The 18,389-nt window shown below is 59.1% G+C and overlaps 3 protein-coding genes across 5 annotated transcripts; 1 reads left to right on the forward strand and 2 right to left on the reverse strand.

Moving 5' to 3' along the window:
- Positions 1–34: 34 nt before the first annotated feature.
- Positions 35–4,830, reverse strand: WDR83OS (WD repeat domain 83 opposite strand). Its single transcript, XM_030545949.1, has 4 exons — positions 4,750–4,830; positions 2,469–2,574; positions 1,047–1,144; positions 35–290 (listed from the first exon to the last, which is right to left on the reverse strand). Exons 1-4 carry the CDS (start codon positions 4,797–4,799, stop codon positions 224–226), a joined length of 321 nt encoding a protein of 106 aa, XP_030401809.1. The 5' UTR covers positions 4,800–4,830; the 3' UTR covers positions 35–223.
- WDR83 (WD repeat domain 83) lies at positions 4,761–10,552 on the forward strand. Of its 3 annotated transcripts, none has more exons than XM_030545936.1 (10): positions 4,761–5,072; positions 5,549–5,703; positions 6,164–6,284; positions 6,693–6,798; positions 7,377–7,425; positions 7,559–7,685; positions 8,007–8,074; positions 8,685–8,793; positions 9,231–9,345; positions 9,436–10,552. In XM_030545936.1, exons 1-10 carry the CDS (start codon positions 4,783–4,785, stop codon positions 9,589–9,591), a joined length of 1,296 nt encoding a protein of 431 aa, XP_030401796.1. In that variant the 5' UTR covers positions 4,761–4,782; the 3' UTR covers positions 9,592–10,552. The 3 variants fall into 3 exon arrangements, with proteins under 3 accessions (XP_030401796.1, XP_030401797.1, XP_030401798.1); XM_030545937.1 differs by having other exon boundaries at positions 4,982–5,072; positions 5,431–5,703; XM_030545938.1 differs by having other exon boundaries at positions 4,997–5,072; positions 5,435–5,703.
- Positions 10,553–10,928: 376 nt separating this feature from the next.
- DHPS (deoxyhypusine synthase) lies at positions 10,929–14,882 on the reverse strand. The gene is made up of 9 exons (XM_030545939.1): positions 14,664–14,882; positions 14,224–14,388; positions 13,855–13,976; positions 13,388–13,484; positions 12,838–12,924; positions 12,106–12,211; positions 11,605–11,708; positions 11,240–11,365; positions 10,929–11,118 (listed from the first exon to the last, which is right to left on the reverse strand). Exons 1-9 carry the CDS (start codon positions 14,865–14,867, stop codon positions 11,023–11,025), a joined length of 1,107 nt encoding a protein of 368 aa, XP_030401799.1. The 5' UTR covers positions 14,868–14,882; the 3' UTR covers positions 10,929–11,022.
- Between the last annotated feature and the right edge of the window lie 3,507 nt (positions 14,883–18,389).

Consider the following 18,389-nt stretch of genomic DNA (forward strand, 5'->3'; position numbering starts at 1 on the left):
CTTTCAACTGGTGACAAAGAGACGAAAGACATCATTCTATGTGCACACCGATTGTTTTTTTAAACCAAAGCTCCTACAGCAACAACCCATTAAATTTGATAGCCGAGTGTTACAACACGCCGCTTGTACAAACAGATGGTTCTAGTGTGTGAATCCTTCCTCTCCCCCAACAGTGTCTCTCTGGGATTTGCAAGAAGGAGTTGTGCAATGAGCTGTAATCTCTTCACCAAGGCGGGGACATGGGCTGGGGATTCTGTAGATAGGACATCACCACAGCAGAGATAGACAACCTGAATCCAGAGGAAGAAAATCAATCATATTAAAAACCAACCAACCATGAGGTTTTTTATTATTATTTCAATATCCACCATCATGTCTGGGTCTTGTACAGCACTAGCATGTTGGCGAACAATTCCCAGGGATTCCAAAGTACTTGCTTTCTTAACCATGCATACAAGGATTGCTCACCCACATAGAAATGGCGCCACCTCTACAGTGGAAGGGAGCAGCTGCTTAACATCAAACACTGTATCAGTTTTTGACAGAAGATGAATTTTAAATCCAACTGGAACTGTAGTGTAGGTATTTAAGGAAACAGACTGTAGATTCCAGAGTTGGGAATTGGTCAGGACATGGATTCACAGCTCAGCTTTTATGAAAAGATGCCATGGAATTTAATATCCAAAAACGAATGAGACCTTGCTTTTACATCTCATCCAAACAATGGCACTTCCAACAGACCAGCCCTCTATCATCAAAGCATCATGCTGGGGCACTGGTTCATTGCTGACTAGGATGAAGGGTGCTCCATAGTAATCACCAACACCATTTTATCCCCATTTTACAGATGGAGAAACCAAGGCAGCAGGAAAGTGTCAAAGTACAAAATCATGCAGTTTAAGTGGCAGAGTTGGGCACAGAACCCAGAAGTTCTGGCTTCTACTCCTCTGCTCTAACCACAACCCAGACAGGCAGGCACATTTGGACGTACGTCTTCGATTCACATGGTCAGTGAATAAGATGGTTAAAGGGAGACAATGACTCACATGAAGCTGCTCATCATCTGTTTGGTGTCCTCTGAGCTTCTGGAGTTGGCAAAGCTAATGAAGGAGCAATAGACAGCAATCCAAGCACACCATTTCAGCTAGAAACACAGAGGAACTAATTTGAGAGCCTCAAAGTGACCACTTATGGGATCTCTCAGGATCTTCAATATCTAATAACACTGGGTAAGTCTCAGAGCTCTTTAAAACATTCATTAAACAAAGATCACAGTCCCTGCTCCCTTGTGAAGTTAGTATCAGTACCATTTCCTTGAATCGTCCAAAGTCACATGGTGAGTCAGTAGCAGAGCTGGGAACAGGACTCTGAAGTCCTGGCTTCCAGTCCCCTGATTTAACCATTAGGACACACTCCCTCCTCCCAGCCAGGAAGAGACCACTAGAGCCTTGACTCCCAGTTCCCTTTTCTACCCACTAAACACTCAGCCGGGAACAGAAGTAATGACTCCTCCTCTTCCAATCTTGTTTCAGTGCAATGGCTTACACCACTCTAGGTCTCCCCCCTTCCATCCCCCAAATCATTTAACATAGGGAGGCTGTGGAATCCCTGTCACTGGAGGTTTTTAAGAACAGGTTAGACCAGTGGTCCCCAATGCGGTGCCCACAAGTGCCATGCCACTCACTGGGGCATCTATCTGCGCCCGCATACTGGTCCGCAGACAAGCATCCGCCAAAATGTTGCCGAAAAGTAGTGTCATCAAGAGGCGTCGCCGCTGCTTGACATTGCTGCTTCTCGGCGGCATTTCGGCGGATGCTTGTCAGTCAGCCACGGTCCTCGGTGGCTCGTCGTCCAGCACCTGCCAGATGAAAAAGGTTGAGGACCACTGGGTTAGACAAACATTTGCCACGGATGGTCTTGGCATACTTAATCCTGCCTCAGTGGGCAGGGAGGAGATGCACTATGGGCATGTCTACACTATAAAGAAAAACCTGTGGCACTGAGTCTCAGAGCCTGGGGCACTTGACTCAGGCCCACGGGGCTTGAGCTGCAGGGCTAAAAATGGCAGCATACACATTCCCGCTGGGCTGAAGCCCGGGATCTGAAACCTGCCAAAGCAGGAGGGTCTTGGAGCCCAGGCTCCCACCTGAGTGGGAACGTCTGCACTGGTATTTTTAGCCCTGCAGCCACACCAATTGATCTGGCGCTGAGACTCGTTGCCGTGGGTTTGTCTTTGCAAATATATACACTGGGTGACCTCTTGAGGTCCCTCCTTGCCCAGCACTTCTAGGATTCTGTGAAAGAGCAGCCAGTTGGTTAGGGGAACAGGCACGGGGAGGCTATGGAGTGCTACAGCGCCCAGCTGCACAGATGTCCTTTATAATAAAGAGCATGCATCTACATGTTTGCTTTGCCCTAGAAGGCATCTTACCTACTCAAGATCTAATGTTCATTCCTTTCCTGCTCACCTTAAGCATTAAACCGCACATGCTGAAAATCATCCCCAACAGGTTCATGTAATCTGGAGTGGGATCTTCCAGCGTGGGGTTGTTCTCTGTAGACGGAGGCTTGTACCTACAAAGCAAGTGTGCAATAGCATGTTACGAGAGAGAGAGGGGACTGTTAATTCACACTTGGAAACTATTAGCCCTCTTCTCCATAGGTAACATGCAGATAAACAAGGATCTGCGGGGCTGTGGAATGGGATTAGGGGCCTTTCATCTCCAGGTTCCTGGTATCAGTCAAGACCGAGCTCAGGCAGACTGGGTGGGTCAGGGTGGGGACGAGGAATCTGACACAAGGGCTTTCTCATCTAAGGCACCAGTTCATATCCACCCCCAGGCCTGAGCAGCTTAGCACAATCAGGGAATGAGCTATGGAGCCTTTCACCTCCAACAATGAGGTCTAATGCAGGTAGAGAGGGATCTAAAGTCAGTCCCACATGAGCTCTGTTCTGGGGCTTTGGAAACGTGTTGGCAGGTTTCCGGTTGGTTGCCATTGGCAAGACGGGGACTAGGGAACAAGAATAAACTGGGGTGGGAGGTGCCAGTATCTCCAGTTCCCTCCTCTCTGCCAAAAGACTGTCACCCATAACCCTCCAACAACTGACCAGATTCCTACCACCCACCCCTTAGGGGTTCCGCTGGGTAAGCCCACCAGATACAGACCCCATAGCGATCACCCATCCCTTAGGGATTCCACTGGGTAACCCCACCAGATACAGACCCCATAGCGATCACCTCTTCCCGTTTAACAGGACAATATGCCCCCACCCTGAGGCTTTGGCTATCAAGGGGCTGCCAAGTGGAGCTCCCTGTCCAGACATCCCTCGAGGGCATGCTTCAGCGTTCCCTATGGGGCAGCACTGTGGCCTCACTATGGGGACCCCGAATCACAGAATATCAGTGTTGGACGGGACCTCAGGAGGTCATGTAGTCCAACCCCCTGCTCAAAGCAGGACCAATCCCCAACTAAATCATCACAGCCAGGCCTTTGTCAAGCTAGGTCTTAAAAACCTCTAAGGAAGGAGATTCCACCACCTCTCTAGGTAACCCACCTCACCACCCTCCTAGTGAAAAAGTTTTTCCTAATATCCAATCTAAACCTCCCCCACTGCAACTTGAGACCATTCCTCCTTGTTCTGTCATCAGGTACCATTGAGAACAGCCAAGCTCCATTCTCTTTGGAACCCCCTTTCAGGTAGTTGAAAGCAGCTATCAAATCCCCCCTCACTCTTCTCTTCTGCAGACTCCCAATTCCCTCAGCTTCTCCTCATAAGTCATGTGCTCCAGCCCCCTAATCATTTCTGTTGCCCTCTGCTGGACTCTTTCCAATTTTTCTACATCCTTCTTGCAGTGTGGGGCCCAAAACTGGACACAGTACCCCAGATGAGGCCTCAATAATGCCAAATAGAGGGGAATGAGCACGTCCCTTGATCTGCTAGCAATGCCCCTACTTATACAGCCCAAAATGCCATTAGCCTTCTTGGTAACAAGGGCACACTGCTGACTCCTATCCAGCTTCTCATCCACTGTAACCCCCAGGTCCTTTTCTGCAGAACTGCTGCCTGGCCACTCGGTCCCAGTCTGTAGCAGTGCCTGGGATTCTTCCATCCTAAGTGCAGGACTCTGCACTTGTCCTTGTTGAACCTCATCAGATTTCTTTCAGCCCAATCCTCCAATTTGTCTAGGTCACTCTGGACCCTATCCCTGCCCTCCAGCATATCTACCTCTCCCCCCAGCTTAGTGTCTTCTCTGTGAACTTGCTGAGGGTGCAGCCCACGCCACCCTCCAGATCATTAATGAAGATATTGGACAAACCCAGCCCCAGGACGAGCCCCGGGTTACCGCGCTTGAAACCGGCTGCCAACTAGACATGGAGCCACTTAACATAACGCGCCCTCTGCACATGCCCGGCCCCGCCCCAACCCAACCCAACTCAACCCGGCCGGCCTGGCCCCGCCCCGCGCAGCACAGTCCAGCGCAGCCCAACCTGGCCCCGCTCCGCCCCACCCCACGCAGCACAGCACAGTCCAGCGCAGCCCAACCTGGCCCCGCTCCGCCCCGCCCCGCGCAGCACAACCCGGCCCCGCCCCACCCCGCGCAGCACAGCACAGTCCAGCGCAGCCCAACCTGGCCCTGCTCCGCCCCGCCCCGCCCCGCGCAGCACAGCACAGCACAGTCCAGCGCAGCGCAGCCCGACCCAGCACAACCCGGCCCGGCCCCACGCACCCCAGCCCGGCCCACTCACCTCAGCACTTTGTTGGGCCGCCGGGGGTCCGCCATGCTGTTGCTGGACATGCTTCCGGGGGGCGCGGATCGGTGTAACACCCCGAGGCCCGGAGCAATGGTTCCGGAGAACCCCCTTTCCCCGCGCCTGGCCGGGGCGAGCCGGTCCCACGGGGGCCGGGCAGGGGACGAGGCGGGGCCGACAAAGAGCCCTGCCCCTCTTCCGTCCGCGGGGCAGGACCTGACTCAGAGGAGGCGGGGCCAAGGGGGGCGGAACCAAGGGAGCCAGAACCTGCGGGGCCGGGGGACGGAATGGGAGCCGGACACGGAAGCCCCTCTCCCCAGGTACTGCGTGGAGGAAAGGGGGGGCTATAGGGGGCTCGGGAGCATATGGGGGGATGAGTGAGCCTGTGATAGGCATGGGGGGCTATAGGGGCTGGTAGGAGACTGGAAGGCACGGGGGGAGGGGTAGGTATAGGGGCTCTATAGGTACAAGGCTGGGGAGGCCATAGGGGGTGCGTTGAAGGACACTGCACACAGCTCTGTAGGGGTGGGTCCTGGACGGCTCTAAATGTGTGCAGCTCCCTGGGTCCCCGACCCCCCTGGACTGCGCATCAAACCCAGCCAAGGGGATTGGGTTTTCCTTTTCCCTGCCTCCTGTGGCAGCAACAGCCACCAAATCACCTTCCTGCTGTTCCCTTAGCCAGGACGGCACCAGCTTCTGAGCGAGTAACTCCAGCCCCCAGGACCCGTCAAACCGGAGTCTGGTGAGAGATTTGTAACCCGCCCCAGCTGATCCCTGTTGTGTCACATCACCCCAGCCCCCGGTCGCAGAGTCCAGAGCTCTCCGATTTAGCCACCGTAGGTCCCATCATGGCGTTTCCTGAACCGAAGCCCAAGAAGCCAGAACTGCCAAAGAAGCTGGTGCAGAATCTGGAGTGCAAACAGGGAGCGGTCAGGGCAGTGAGGTTTAATGGTGAGTGTTTCCTCGCGGGCCCCATGAAGTGAGGCAGTGGGGTCTAATGGGTTGAAATGAGGGCCAGGACTCCTGGACTCTGTTCTCAGCTCTGGGAGGGGAGTGAGGTCAAGTGGTCAGAGCAGTGAAGTCAGAACCGTGTGGGGCATTTAGAGCCCTGTTGATGCCAGCACGTCAAGAGTCCAGACTATTAAGTGTGTTGCTTATTGTTGTGTCCTGGTGGGAATGAGGGGAGGGTGTGTCTTAGTGGAGATCTGCCCTTAGTTTCTTCCATCATGAGGGGGCGGTTGGGAGAGCATACATGGAGGAGTGGGACTAGCAGGGAGCCATGCAGACAGAGCAAGAGGACAGCAGGGAGGAGAGGACAGCTGTGGGGTGGAAATGCTGGATGTGGGACAGGCACAAGCTGTGGTGCTGCTACACTGTCCCTTTGTGTCATTTTCTGTCCTGTCTCCTGCAGTGGATGGAAATTACTGTCTCACCTGCGGAAGTGACAAGTCCCTGAAGCTGTGGAACCCCCACAAGGGGACCCTCCTGAAGACCTACAGTGGCCACGGCTACGAAGTGTTGGATGCGGCTGGGTAAGGGCAGGGGACGGACTCCACTTCTCTCATAACCCCAGGGACTTCAGGATCAAAACCACTTTAGAGTGTTTGACATGCAAGTGGTTAGAACAGGTGGGGAAGGGTATTGGCGGAGGCAGAGTGAGGACTCCGGGGTTCTGTCCCCAGCTCTGGGCGGGAGTGGTTTCTAGTGGGTTGTGCAGGAGAGACACTGGGAGTCAGGACTCCTGGGTTCTATTATGTCACTGATTTGCTGTGTGGCACGTCACCCCCTTGTGCCTCAGTTTCCCCCAGCCGTAAAACGAGCACAGCTATGCCGACATGCCAAAGGGATGTACAGCCTCATAGATGCACGTCTGTAACCTCCCGCTGCGTAGTCAGAGCCCCACAGTAATGCCTAACTTTGTCTTCCTGCTTCCCCCACAGCTCCTTCGATAACAGCCAGCTCTGCTCCTGCGGGGCCGACAAAACAGTCGCCCTGTGGGACGTAGCCAGTGGGCAGGTGATCCGCAAGTTCAGAGGTCACGCAGGGGTGAGACTTATTTGGTTACTGCAGTGCTGCCTGGGTTGGGGGTGCCACAGGCTGATATCAGCCAGCCTGCTACATGTGGGAATGACTTGGCTGGGTGTGGGAAGGGGCTGGGGGAGGCCCAGCTATTCTCTCCCTGTCTCATTGGGACTTTACGCAAGTTACAGGTGTAGCTGGCTGCCCCATCGCTTAGTACATCAGTCTGGAGAGGCTCCCTTGCTCTCAGCCAGTGCGGGTGACCAATGGCGGCCTTAACCCTTCCTGCTACCCGGGTGGGGACTGAATCGAGGTGGTGCTGCCTAGAGGGGCGCCCGGAGAGGTGCAGCAACTGAGTGTGGGCACGGGGAGGGTTATAGGATGGTGAAGCAGCTCGGGGTCGTGTTGAGTTGCTTGTAGGGAGCATTGGGAGGGGAGATGGGGGGCTGTTGGGGTGTTCAGGAGGGGGTGAGGGGATCAGTGTGGCTTAGGGGGAGATTGCTTGGGGGATGGCCCAGCGACTGCAGGGAGAGCACTCGAGACCCACGCCCCGTGCGCTGAACTTGGCCCCAGCTGGCCTTCCTGACCTGTGTCTCCATCCACAGAAGGTGAACTGCGTGCAGTTCAACGAGGAGGCCACCGTGATCCTGTCAGGTAAGCAAAGTGGCTCCCAAGCCCCAGCTGACTCGTTGCAGGTCCTTAAGGAACTCTGAGGTCTGGCAGGGTCCCATCCAGCCAGGGATTTGCCCAGGTTGTTCCTCCAAATCTGCGCTGTGCTCTCTCCTAGGCTCAATTGATTCCAGCGTCCGCTGCTGGGACTGCCGCTCACGCAGACCTGACCCCATCCAGATCCTGGATGAAGCCAAGGACGGGGTGTCCAGCCTGAAAGTGTCGGATTACGAGATCCTCTCTGGGTGAGGGGCGCTCCGCTGGGGCAGGACGGGGCCGGCCCCTGCAGTTCACCTCTAGACCTAAGCGTGAGTTAGAACAGCCAGAGCCCCCAGGGCACAGACTGAAGAACCTTCACCAAGGTAGGGAGAGGCAGGTAACCGCCCCCACCAGGGCTGTGCAGCCTCACGTTTGACCCTTGTGGGTTGCCGTATGCGGGAAAGGAGCTGGTTCAGGGGCTCGACTCCCCGCTCCTCCAGCTACATTCCCAGGAATGCCCCAGCTGGGCCGTGTGTGCATCACAGCCTCTGTACTTGCCCTGTAACCCCTCCCTGTTGTCCCCCCAGCTCTGTGGATGGCCGCGTCCGGCGCTACGACCTGCGCGCAGGGGAGCTGTACTCGGATTACATTGGAAGTGAGTGAGAGAAAACAGCTCCCGCCACAGAGCCAAGGCCAGAACGGGGCATGGCGATCGTCTGGGCTGACTTCCTCTATGGCCCAGGCCAGAGAACGTCCCTGGGTTCATTCCTGCTTGTAGGAAACATCCTGCCAGGGATAGAGAATCCCGCAAAAGATCCCCCCACCACTGCCTGACACCAGGTGCCCTGGAGGAGGGGTTGGCTGGGCTGGGCTGGGCTGATTCAGGGGTAGGGAATAGCCTCTAGGGGGCGCCAGTTCCAATGCTGCTCCTACATGGGAAACAAGCTGTCAGGGAATGACACCCAGGGCCTGTCCCCTCTAGGGGCACTGGCTCCAATCCATCCCTAGGGTGGGGCTGGCTGGTTGCCCAATGGAGGAATGGTTCACTGGCTTTGATCTGGCCCCTGGGCAGGGGGCTGGCTGGCTTGAGGAGTGGGGGAAATAGGGGGCTGGCTGGTTGGGGGGATTGGGGAAAATGGGGTGCTGGCTCTGATCCAGACCCCGGCCAGGGGGTGGGCAGGCTGGCTGGGCTTTTACCCAGCATCCCCCTCTGTGCCAGCTCCTAGTTTCCGTCACCTCCAGCATCTGCTGCTTTGTTCCTGCAGGCCCCGTCACCAGCGTGTGTTTCAGCAAGGACGGGCAGTGCACGCTGGCTGCCAGCCTGGACTCCACCCTGCGCCTGCTGGACAAGGACACTGGGGAGCTGCTGGGAGAGTAAGTCACCCCCTTGCCCTCTGGCCCGAGGCCATTGGATGCATGTGTGGGGGACACTCCCCCTCCCCCCGCACCTCAGGCACAGAGCTGGGGCTCAACACGGGGGCTCAGCCAGCCCCAGGACCCCTGTTGCACAAGAGTCTCACGCTCACTCTCAGGGGCAGCCTCTCCCTGAGTCTGGGGTCTTAGACACAGACACTGCCTGCTGCAGGGGTGAGCAACTGACTCTGAGCCCCCCCATCCCCAGCTCCTCCAAGCTATTTAGGCACCTGCCTCTGAAATCCAGGGCCGCTGCTCCCTCCTGAGAGGCTGCTCAGCACACAGGGGCCCTGCACACAAGGAAGGTGGCTTTGAGCCAGCGTGGGGCATGGGCTGGGGTGTGTTCCAGGAGGGGTTCCCTGTTCTCCCCTGTGCAGCCCCTGTCTGGTCTGCTCTAGGTACACCGGCCACAAGAACACAGCCTACAAGCTGGATTGCTGCCTGAGCGAGAAGGACACGCACGTGGCCAGCTGCTCGGAGGACGGGAAGGTGTATTTCTGGGACCTGGTTGAGGTGAGAGTCTAGCCCGCGCCAGGCAAAGTCCCCACCTCTGTTCCTAGCCGCCCGGGTCGTTCTCACTGGGGGTCTTTCCTCCCCCCGCAGGGCTCCCTGACGCTGAGCCTGACCGTCGGCAGAGGCGTGGTCCAGTCCCTGTCCTTCCACCCCAGCGAGCCTGGCCTGCTCACGGCCACCGAGGGGCGCGTGCAGTTCTGGAGGGAGGAGACCCACACAGCAGAGGAGCAGCCGCCGGCCTGCTGAGCTGGAGCGTCAGGCGTCCCCCCAGCCGATCACACACACACTCAGCCTTGGGCAGCTGCTTTATTAAGACCTGTCTCCCAGTGGGGGCGGCCAGGACTGTATGGGGGGCAGCAGCAGCAAGCCTCAGAGCATAGCATGTGAGGGGGCGGGGGGGTGAGGTGAGCCCGACTTCTTGCCCTACACAGCAGCTCAGTGCCCAGCCATGCAGGAGTCCTGGGCCTGCCCTGCACCAGTGACCCTACAGCCCCCTCTAACCGCCTGGTTCCCCACCATCACCCCACACTCCAGGGAGCATCTGGATACAGCCACAACTGGCTCAGAGCGCCTGGGGGTGGGGACACTTCAGAAGACATTAATGGGGGGCCCCACCCCACCCCCCAAGGCCTCTAACCATCATCTGTCTGGGGCTTTGTTTTTTTAAATCTTTCCCAAAATCTATCCCCCAGGGCCCAGCACCAGGCTGGGCACAGCTACTGCTGCCAGGCGTCCTTTCCATCGGTTAAGTACCCCACAGTCACCCTCCCCTGCCCCCGCTCCGTTCCAGCGAGGGCACGACCAGCGCCCCACAAGGAAGCTGACAGCTGGGCACCAGCCTCAGACAGGAGTGAAACTCTCTCTGTTTTCCCTGCGGCAGGCAGGAGCCAGAGCTCAGCGCTGCCGGGCGGTTCCCTCTCCACTGCAAAAGGGGGTATTTGTAGCGCAGGTTAGAACAGATGCGCCCGTGCTTCCATCCCCCCAGGCTGCCCTTACGACAGGACTCTGCTAGCCTGTGCTAGGGGCGTTCCCCCCTCTAAGGCGCCAGGCACAGGACACGCAGCAGCGCAGCCACTGCCGTTAATGGGTAGCATGGAGCCGCTCGCCCCGGTGCAAGCCAGCTAGCTGGCTCTTCGCTGCTAACACCCCTGGGGCAGTGCAGTGGTTCTTTCCCAAAAGCTGAATAATAAAATCATGTTTAACAGGTGCCATGCATCAGTGGGACCCGGCCTAGCCCTGCTGCCCCCAGCCACTAGGCCTAAGGCGGATGTGAGGGGTGGGGGCCAGGCTCTGCTAACACCCTGGGGGGAGCTGGTCACAACCCTGTCCTCACCTCAGGCCTCAGTGCACTGAACTTCACAGCCCCTGAGGCCAGGCAAGGTCACCCCCATTCTACAGCAGAGCTGGGACTAGAATCCAGGAGTCTTGACACCCAGGCACGCCCCAGCCCTTGTGAATTCGGAAGCAGGGGGTTAAAGCCAGACCCTCCCCACATTCCCTGGGATCCCAGCACCGCCACAGGGGCAGAGGCTGGGGGGGTGCATGCAGTCTCCGGTGACGGGTAGGGGAGAGGGGAAATTGGGCTTGGGTATAAGCCCATTTGTTCCTAGGACTCCCCTCCCCATCTGGACTCCCCACACTGCGTCCCAGTCCGGGGCCCTGCTGAGCCAGCGGGTTTCAGTCGTGCTGCTTCTTGGAGCCAAAGGCACTGGCTTTCTGGGCGAAGGTCTCAGCCACCAGTAGCGGGAAAACCAGGGAGGCGTCGGCGTAAACCTGCCACCAGGAGAGCAACCAGGGACATGAGTGCAGGCACCCAGATCCTTCACCCCCGCCCCCCAATCCCTCCAGCTCCCCATCCACCAAACACAGCCAGCCTCCAGCTCTCCATGCCCACCTTCACCGGCTTGGCATCCATGCGGATCTTTCCCCAGGACACTGCCTCATCTGGCCGGGCCCCTGAGTCGGAGCCGTCAAACTCCTGTGCTGTGTTCACGTAGACGGCGTAGTCGGCCCCGTTCCTCTGCAAGGCGGAGAGGGAGGGAGCGTGACCCCAGAGCGGGTTTCTCCTAGCCCCCTCCCCAAACGTGACAGGGGGAGGGAGGGTGCAGTTTGTGGTGAAAAACGTAATCCCCCAAATGAGTGTTGGAGCTGAAGCTATAGCACAGCTACACCTGGGTCAACACACATCAGCCCCCAGCGGCCAGGCAGGCCCGCCCGAGCCCAGCCAGCAAGACATACCCACCCCCCACCATCCCTCACCATCAGGTTGGCATTGGCGATGTGGTGTTTGACCAGGCCCCCACCCAGGATGATCATGCCTGTCTTCTTGGCGAAGATGGCCTGGGTGTTGATCAGCCGGAGATCTGCCGAGAGAGAGAGACCACGGTGACCCCCTTCTTCCTGCTGCTTGCTCCCACCCGGGGGGAGGACCCAGGAGTCCTGCCCCACTCCCTCCCCTGGCTTAACCATTAAATCCCACTGCCCTCCCCGAGCTGGGCTAGAAGCCAGGAACCCCTCTGCACCTTGTTTGGGGTGGGAAGTCTCAGCAGGGGAACAATCTGTACGCTCTATGGCAATGTAGAGAGGGTTCTCAAGAGCTTGATTTGAAGGGGGTCCCCCCCACACTAGAAATCCCCCCAGCACTGCAGGGATTGGGCCTGACATTCCTGCCCAGTCTAAACCAGGGGCTGGGAGGGGGGCACTGAGCAATCAGGATGCTGCAGAGAAAGGCCCATGCCTGGGTGGGAAGGAGAGACTCACCTTCCACAATGTCCAGCACCAGACCGGGGTTCTTGTAGGAGTGGAAGAAGATCATGTCCCCCAGGGATCCGTCCGTCAGGGCCGGGCTCAGCACTGGGATGTTGTTCTGCCAAGGGACACATAAGTGGGGCAAGGAGTGTGGGGCAGGGCAGAGGAGATGGGGCGGGGAGTTTGGGTTAGTTCCACCTATGGCAATTGATTGGGTGGGCTGAGGGTAGAGGGGGGTTTCCTCCCTCAAAAGTAGCATTTGTGGAGGAGCAGGGCCACTATATTATGGTAGAGCCTAGACACCCACCCACCCCGACAGAGATCAGGGCCCCCGTCATGCCGGGTGCTGCATGGACATGTAGCGAGAGATGTTCCCTGCCCCCACAGAGGTCACAATAAAGAGCTTGGCTCAGAGGGAGGGGGGGAGTTAGATGGGGTAGCTGGGGCCATGAGGTTGGAGAGGTTTGTTCCCCTGTGAGGTGGGGGGGCTGTGGATTGGCCCCCCGCACGGAAGGGGGGAAGCCCGGAGGAATAGGCTGCTGATCCCCACCCCCGCCAGACTGGGTGGAACCCAGGGGGACGTGGCAGATTTCTGAGTCGCTCTCTAGCCTGTTCTTAAAGGGGCAGCGCTCCAACCAGCCGCTCACCCAGGCTGTGGCGGAGGGTCAGCTAACAGTCCAATCCTGGAGCCCCAGTGGGGAAACGAACAGGAGCACCCCTGAACCACAGGACCCCCCAACTGACCTTCTGTGCCCAGTAATAGACCGATTCCGGGTTGTTTATTTCCTTGCCCAGCCGTGCGATCATCTTGGACGGGGTCCATTTCACACCCTGCAGGACCCAAGAGCCAAAGCTGTGGTGAAACCACCCCCTCCTGCCTGGGCAACGTGACCCGACCCCTGCCCTGCCCCTGCAGCTCAGAGGGCGTTATCAACATTCACCTGCTCAGCCTCACGGCTCTCCCCCTCACGGTACAGATAGGGAAACTGAGGCACAGAGGAATGTGATTCTCCCAAGGGATAGAAGGCAAGAGTCTTGACTCCCCGTGCCTTGCCCACCCTCTGCTCAACCCACTAGACCTCCCGCTCCATTCCCAGAGCCAGGGATAGAACCCAGGCATCCTGACTCCCAGCCCCCCTTTCTCTAACCACTCCCCTCGCATCTACACGTGCCAAGTATTGTGGCAGGGGTTGGCGGGGTTGAGTAGGGATCAGGTCAGAGACTCCCAGCATCCTACAGGCCCAGCACCATCCCCTCCCCTGGGCCACGGCCTCCCCCATCCCCTGGCTCTCACCTCCATGTTCTGCTCAGCGACCATCTGGTCCAGGATGGGCATGAGCCAGTCTTCAAACTTGCAGTAGTTGTCGTTGGGAACCAGCAGGTTCCCAATCCTGGAGAGAAACAAGCAGGTTCAGGCCCCCACCCCCCAAACCAGCTGGACTCAGCCTCTCCACAAGCCCCACGGAACAGGGAGACAGCTGGCATGTCCTGATCCCCACAGATCAGGGGGAGCAGGGAGGATCCTGGCGGAGTGGCTGGGAACAGGAGATGAAGCCTTTTACCTCTGGAGCATTAGTTCCTGACCCGCAGCCTCCCCACTCTCCTCCCAATCCAGGGACTGAACCCAGGAGTCCGGGCTCCCACCCCCGCCCCCGACATACACACACTAGCCACTAAATCCTACTCCCCTCCCAGAGAACCCAGGAGTCCTGCCTCCCAGCTGTGCACCCTCCCGGCTAGACCGGAGCAGCCCCCCCGTACCTGTTGATCCCGCTCTGCCGAAGCTCCTTCCCCCGCAGGCTGAACTCCCCCACGTAGGTAGGTGCCAGGCATTTGATGAGATCCTCTTCCACGCCGCCTGCCGTGGTCACCAGCACGTCCACCTGCGCAGCACAGGGACCCCTGCCTGTCAGAGCCCCCTGCCCTGGGACCCCAGTGCTGGGAGCCCCCAGGTGAAAGGTGAGGGGGTGGGTGCTGTTCAGGTGTCGGAGCCTAGCACTGGGGTTGAGGGGAATGGGGGGATATGGCAGCAGCCTGGGTGTCAGAGCCTGGCTCGGGGAAGGGTCCTCAGGGACACGGGTGCTCAGTGCCAAGGGAGCTCAAGGGACATGGGGGGGGTAGGGGCCATACCATGTTGTGCTGCACCAGGTAGCGGATGGTCTCGCGGATGCCCGAGCTGATGAGGTTGGAGGTGAAGCCCAGGAAGATGGTGCAGCCCGAGGGCTGCCGGCGACAGGGGTTCAGGTCAGCGCGGGTCTCCTCCTCCTCACCCAGCGGCTCCAGCTTCGCCACGATCTGGGAACCGGAGCAGCCACATGTCAGGGGCACCCGGGCGGGCGGGTCGGGGCACTCACCCCCCACCCCACAGGCACCCCAGCTACCGGCCCCCTGCCCTCTGGCTCTCGTTGGCAGCCTCGAGGAGCAAATGGACATGGAGAAACTGAGGCACAGAGCAGGGCAGTGGCTTGCCAGTAGCAGAGAGGTACGACTCCCAGCCCCCATCGTCCTGCTCTACCCACTCCCCTCCCGCAGCCGGACAGAACCCAGGCTCCTGGCTCCCCGCGTCTCACCATCCGGTTGATCTCCTGCACGGCCTGCCCGAAGCTGGTGGCCTGGAAGCCGGTGGTGAGGTAGGACTGGAGCAGGGCGCGGTGATCCAGCCCGCGGTCGAAGTCGTAGCCCCGCACCTGCAGGCTCGCCTCGGGCAGGCCGGCGCTGGGCTTCAGCACGGCCGCCACGGCCGCAGCCGGGAACCGCTCCCCGGCGCTCTCCATGGGCCCGGCGCCCCGCGGCTCTGCGCTGATGGGAGGGGGGGTCACGGACGGGGCAGGGGCAGCCCCTCGCCAGGCCCGCCCCCCAGCGAGCCCCGCCTCAAGCCCCGCCCCCAGATACCCCTCCCCCGCTCCGAGCGAGCTCCAGCCCCCCGCTCCCCGTGCGAGCTCCCGCCTCAAGCCCCCCTGCCGCTCCAGCCCCGCCCCCAGGTATCCCCTCCCCCGCCCCGAGCGAGCTCCAGCCCCCCGCTCCGAGCCCCCCATCCCCCTCCCGCTCCAGCCCCGCCCCAGATAGCCCCTCCCCCGCTCCGAGCGAGCTCCAGCCCCCCCGCTGCAAGCCCCGCCCCCGCTCCGAGCCCCCCCATCCCCGTGCGAGCACCCCCACCCGCTCCAGCCCCGCCCGCAGGGATCCCCTCCCCCGCCCCGAGCGAGCTCCAGCCCCCCGCTCCCCGTGCGAGCTCCCGCCTCAAGCCCCCCTCCCGCTCCAGCCCCGCCCCCAGATAGCCCCTCCCCCGCCTCGAGCGAGCTCCAGCCCCCCGCTCCGAGCCCCCCATCCCCCTCCCGCTCCAGCCCCGCCCCCAGATAGCCCCGCCCCCGCTCCGAGCGAGCTCCAGCCCCCCGCTCCGAGCCCCCCCACTCCAGCTCCCCTACCCGCTCCAGCCCCGCCCGCAGGGATCCCCCGCCTCCCCGCTGCGAGCGAGCTCCAGCCCTCCCGTCCCGCCAGCGAGCCCCCGCCCCGGGGAGCGCCGCACCCCCCCCCCCGCCCGGCTGGCTCGTACCGGCGCCTCAGGCCCCCGCTGCCGCACTCCCGGTCCTGGCCGCCGCCATGTTGACCCGGCCCGGCTACGGCAGCCCCGTGGGGTCACGCGTGCGCCCTGCCTCCGTACTGCTGGACGCTGCCATCTTGCCCCCCTCAACCCCCGCTGCGTGGGAGCCGCCATCTTGAACTGAATCCGGGAACGGTGGCCCTCAAGGGTCAAGTGTCCTCCAACTCCGAGAGCCTCCAAGCAGCCGCCCTACCCCGGCTCACAGTACACCAGTATATAGGTGCCCTATACCTAGGGATGCCAACCCTCCAGGATTGTCCTGGACTCTCCAGGAATTAAAGATTCAGCTTTTGTTAAAGACTATGTCGTGATGAAACCTCCAGGAATATATCCAACCAAAACTGGCAACCCTATCTGTACCAGGCCAGGCTATTAAACCAGATCAGCTTCCCCTCGTGTAGACGCAGGTCTGGCGCTGCTATTCCAGTATGGGAAGGGGAATAAACTAGACCAGCATAAGGCACCTTTATCCCCATGTAAGCCCTGGTCCACACTACGGGTTGAGGTCGAATTTAGCAGCCTTAGGTCAATTTAACCCTGAACCCGTCCACACGACCAAGCCTGTTTTGTCGACTTAAAGAGCTCTTAACATCGATTTCTGTACTGCTCCCCGGTGAGGGGTTTAGCACTAAAATCGACCTCGCAGGGTCAAATTTGGGGTAGTGTGGACGCAATTCAACGGTATTGGCCTCTGGGAGCTATAGTGCTCCACTGTGACCGCTCTGGGCAGCCCTCTCAACTCGGATGCACTGGCCAGGTAAGACAGGAAAAGACCCGGGAACTTTTGAATTTCATTTCCTGTTGGGCCAGCGTGGGGAGCTGATCAGCAGGTGGCCATGCAGTCCCAGACTCCCAAAAGAGCTCCAGCGTGGACCGAACGGGAGGGGCTGGATCTGATCTCTATCTGGGGAGAAGTGCCCGTGCAGGCAGAACTCCCGGACCACGAGGCCGGGGAAGGAACCTCTGGTGAGTGTACCTTTGTGCATATAATACAGGCCTTAAAAGCCAGCGTGTTTAATGATTAATTTACCATACCTCCGTATTTTCCCAGACATGTCCGGCTTTTTACTTCTTAAATCCCGTCTGGGAGGAATTTTTAAATATCTAAAAACGGCCGGGGAAATACGGAGCTTTGGTAACCCTAGATTATAAATTGTGGTAGCTGCAGATCAGCTCTGGGGCATACAGAGCCCCCTGAACCTTTGGGGGTGGGGGCGGCTGGATTAGCTGTTTCTAACCAATCTATGTCCTGTGCAGCCACCTATCAGCTGTTTTGGCAGGGAGCCAGCAGATGAGCCCATGTGGCTGCAGGTTCTAACCCGGGGCAGGTCAAAGTGGCCCGTCTCCAGGGCAGAGCAGAATAGGCTTTTACTCCTCCCTGAGCAAGAAGTTTCTGCGGCTGTCCTGGAGGAGCAGGATCGGCAGCTCCTCTCCCCCCTCGGCTCTGGGAAATGTCAGTTCCCCCTTGTGTGGGCTGCTGCTGCTGGGAGCAGGGGGCCTGAGAGCCTATGTGAGTTAGAAATCCTCCCCCCATGCAGCCAGCAGCCCCTGGGCCAGAAGTGCACTCAGAGCCCTTCATGGGGGTGAAGGTTCCCACACAGCTGGTAAGATGAGACCCAGGAGAGAGCAGTTGCTGGCTAGCTGAGTTGTTCGGTGTTTGGCTGACAGGGATCTTTCCTGCTACTAGCCACGTGGTGCGGGGTGGGGTTGAAGGGATCATCCCAGAGAATTGAGGGCGGGGGGGGGGGAGGGTTGGATTGAGCCTAAAACCTCAGACCCACCTTTAAATGGCCAACCCAGTGGGCTTTGCTGGGTATGGGAAAGGAGGGTGCTGCTGTTTGAAACGGTTCCCACACATTATGAAGGCTGAAGAAGCCGAACCCCTTTGCCTCACCATGGCTCCCTGCAAGCCGAATTCTGCTGCCCAGACGAGCCTGTGCGATTTCTCATGCCAAACCGGCAGGCCCTCAATATAAGAGGCAAAATGCGACCTTGCACCAAACGCACATGTGCAATGTAATGTGAATCGCTTGATTCAGTGTGAAATAGTCTCCCCTTGTTCTCTAAAATGTGTCGTTTTTACATACAACTCTCCCTTTTTTCCCCTCCCACAGCTGCAAATGGTTCTATGCTCCCCCGCTCGCTTCCGTCCCAGAGGGCAGCGCGGATTAGAAGGCGAAACAAACGCACTTGGGACGAGATGTTCTCCGAACTCCTGCAGGCCTCCCGCGCTCACAGAGCTCAGCAGAAGGCGTGGAGGCAAACAGTGGCAGAGTTCAGGAAAGCAGAAAATGAACGCGAGGAGAGGAGGTGGGAGCACGAGGAGAGGTGGCGGCAGCATGATCGAAGGACACAGGCTGCAGTTCTGAGGCTAATGCAGGAGCAAACTGAGCTGCTCAGGTGTCTGGTGGAGCTGCAGGAAAGGCAGCAGGAGCCCAGAGCGCCGCTGCAGTCCCTGTATAACCGCCTGCCCTCTTCCCCAAGTTCCACATCCTCCTCACCCTGACACCCAAGAAGAAGGGCACCCAGCCTCTCCACCCAGAGGATTGCCCAAGCAACGGAAGTCCGGCATTCAATACGTTTTGAAGTGCAGAGTGGCCTTGTCTTTCCCTCCTCCCCTCATCCACCACCCCACCCGGTGCTTCCCGCCTCGCCCACCCCTCCTGGGCTACCTTGCGAGTTTCCCCCCATCTGTGTG

This window comes from Gopherus evgoodei, unplaced genomic scaffold (genome assembly GCF_007399415.2).
Source record: "Gopherus evgoodei ecotype Sinaloan lineage unplaced genomic scaffold, rGopEvg1_v1.p scaffold_40_arrow_ctg1, whole genome shotgun sequence".
NCBI lineage: Eukaryota > Metazoa > Chordata > Testudines > Testudinidae > Gopherus > Gopherus evgoodei.

What these genes read in the sequence shown, in the direction of transcription:
- WDR83 (XM_030545936.1), top strand. Translation starts at nt 4,783, where the DNA reads ATGCTGTTGCTGGACATGCTTCCGGGGGGCGCGGATCGGTGTAACACC. An exon ending in CAGGGCAGTGAGGTTTAATG is followed by an intron (nt 5,704 to 6,163) that starts GTGAGTGTTTCC and finishes TGTCTCCTGCAG; the next exon opens with TGGATGGAAATTACTGTCTC. An exon ending in ACTGGGGAGCTGCTGGGAGA is followed by an intron (nt 8,794 to 9,230) that starts GTAAGTCACCCC and finishes GGTCTGCTCTAG; the next exon opens with GTACACCGGCCACAAGAACA.
- WDR83OS (XM_030545949.1), bottom strand. Translation starts at nt 4,799, where the DNA reads ATGTCCAGCAACAGCATGGCGGACCCCCGGCGGCCCAACAAAGTGCTG. An exon ending in CGGCCCAACAAAGTGCTGAG is followed by an intron (nt 2,575 to 4,749) that starts GTGAGTGGGCCG and finishes CTTGCTTTGTAG; the next exon opens with GTACAAGCCTCCGTCTACAG. An exon ending in CAGATGATGAGCAGCTTCAT is followed by an intron (nt 291 to 1,046) that starts GTGAGTCATTGT and finishes CTCTGGATTCAG; the next exon opens with GTTGTCTATCTCTGCTGTGG.
- DHPS (XM_030545939.1), bottom strand. Translation starts at nt 14,867, where the DNA reads ATGGAGAGCGCCGGGGAGCGGTTCCCGGCTGCGGCCGTGGCGGCCGTG. An exon ending in TCTATTACTGGGCACAGAAG is followed by an intron (nt 12,212 to 12,837) that starts GTCAGTTGGGGG and finishes GTCCCTTGGCAG; the next exon opens with AACAACATCCCAGTGCTGAG. An exon ending in TGGATGCCAAGCCGGTGAAG is followed by an intron (nt 11,119 to 11,239) that starts GTGGGCATGGAG and finishes TCCTGGTGGCAG; the next exon opens with GTTTACGCCGACGCCTCCCT.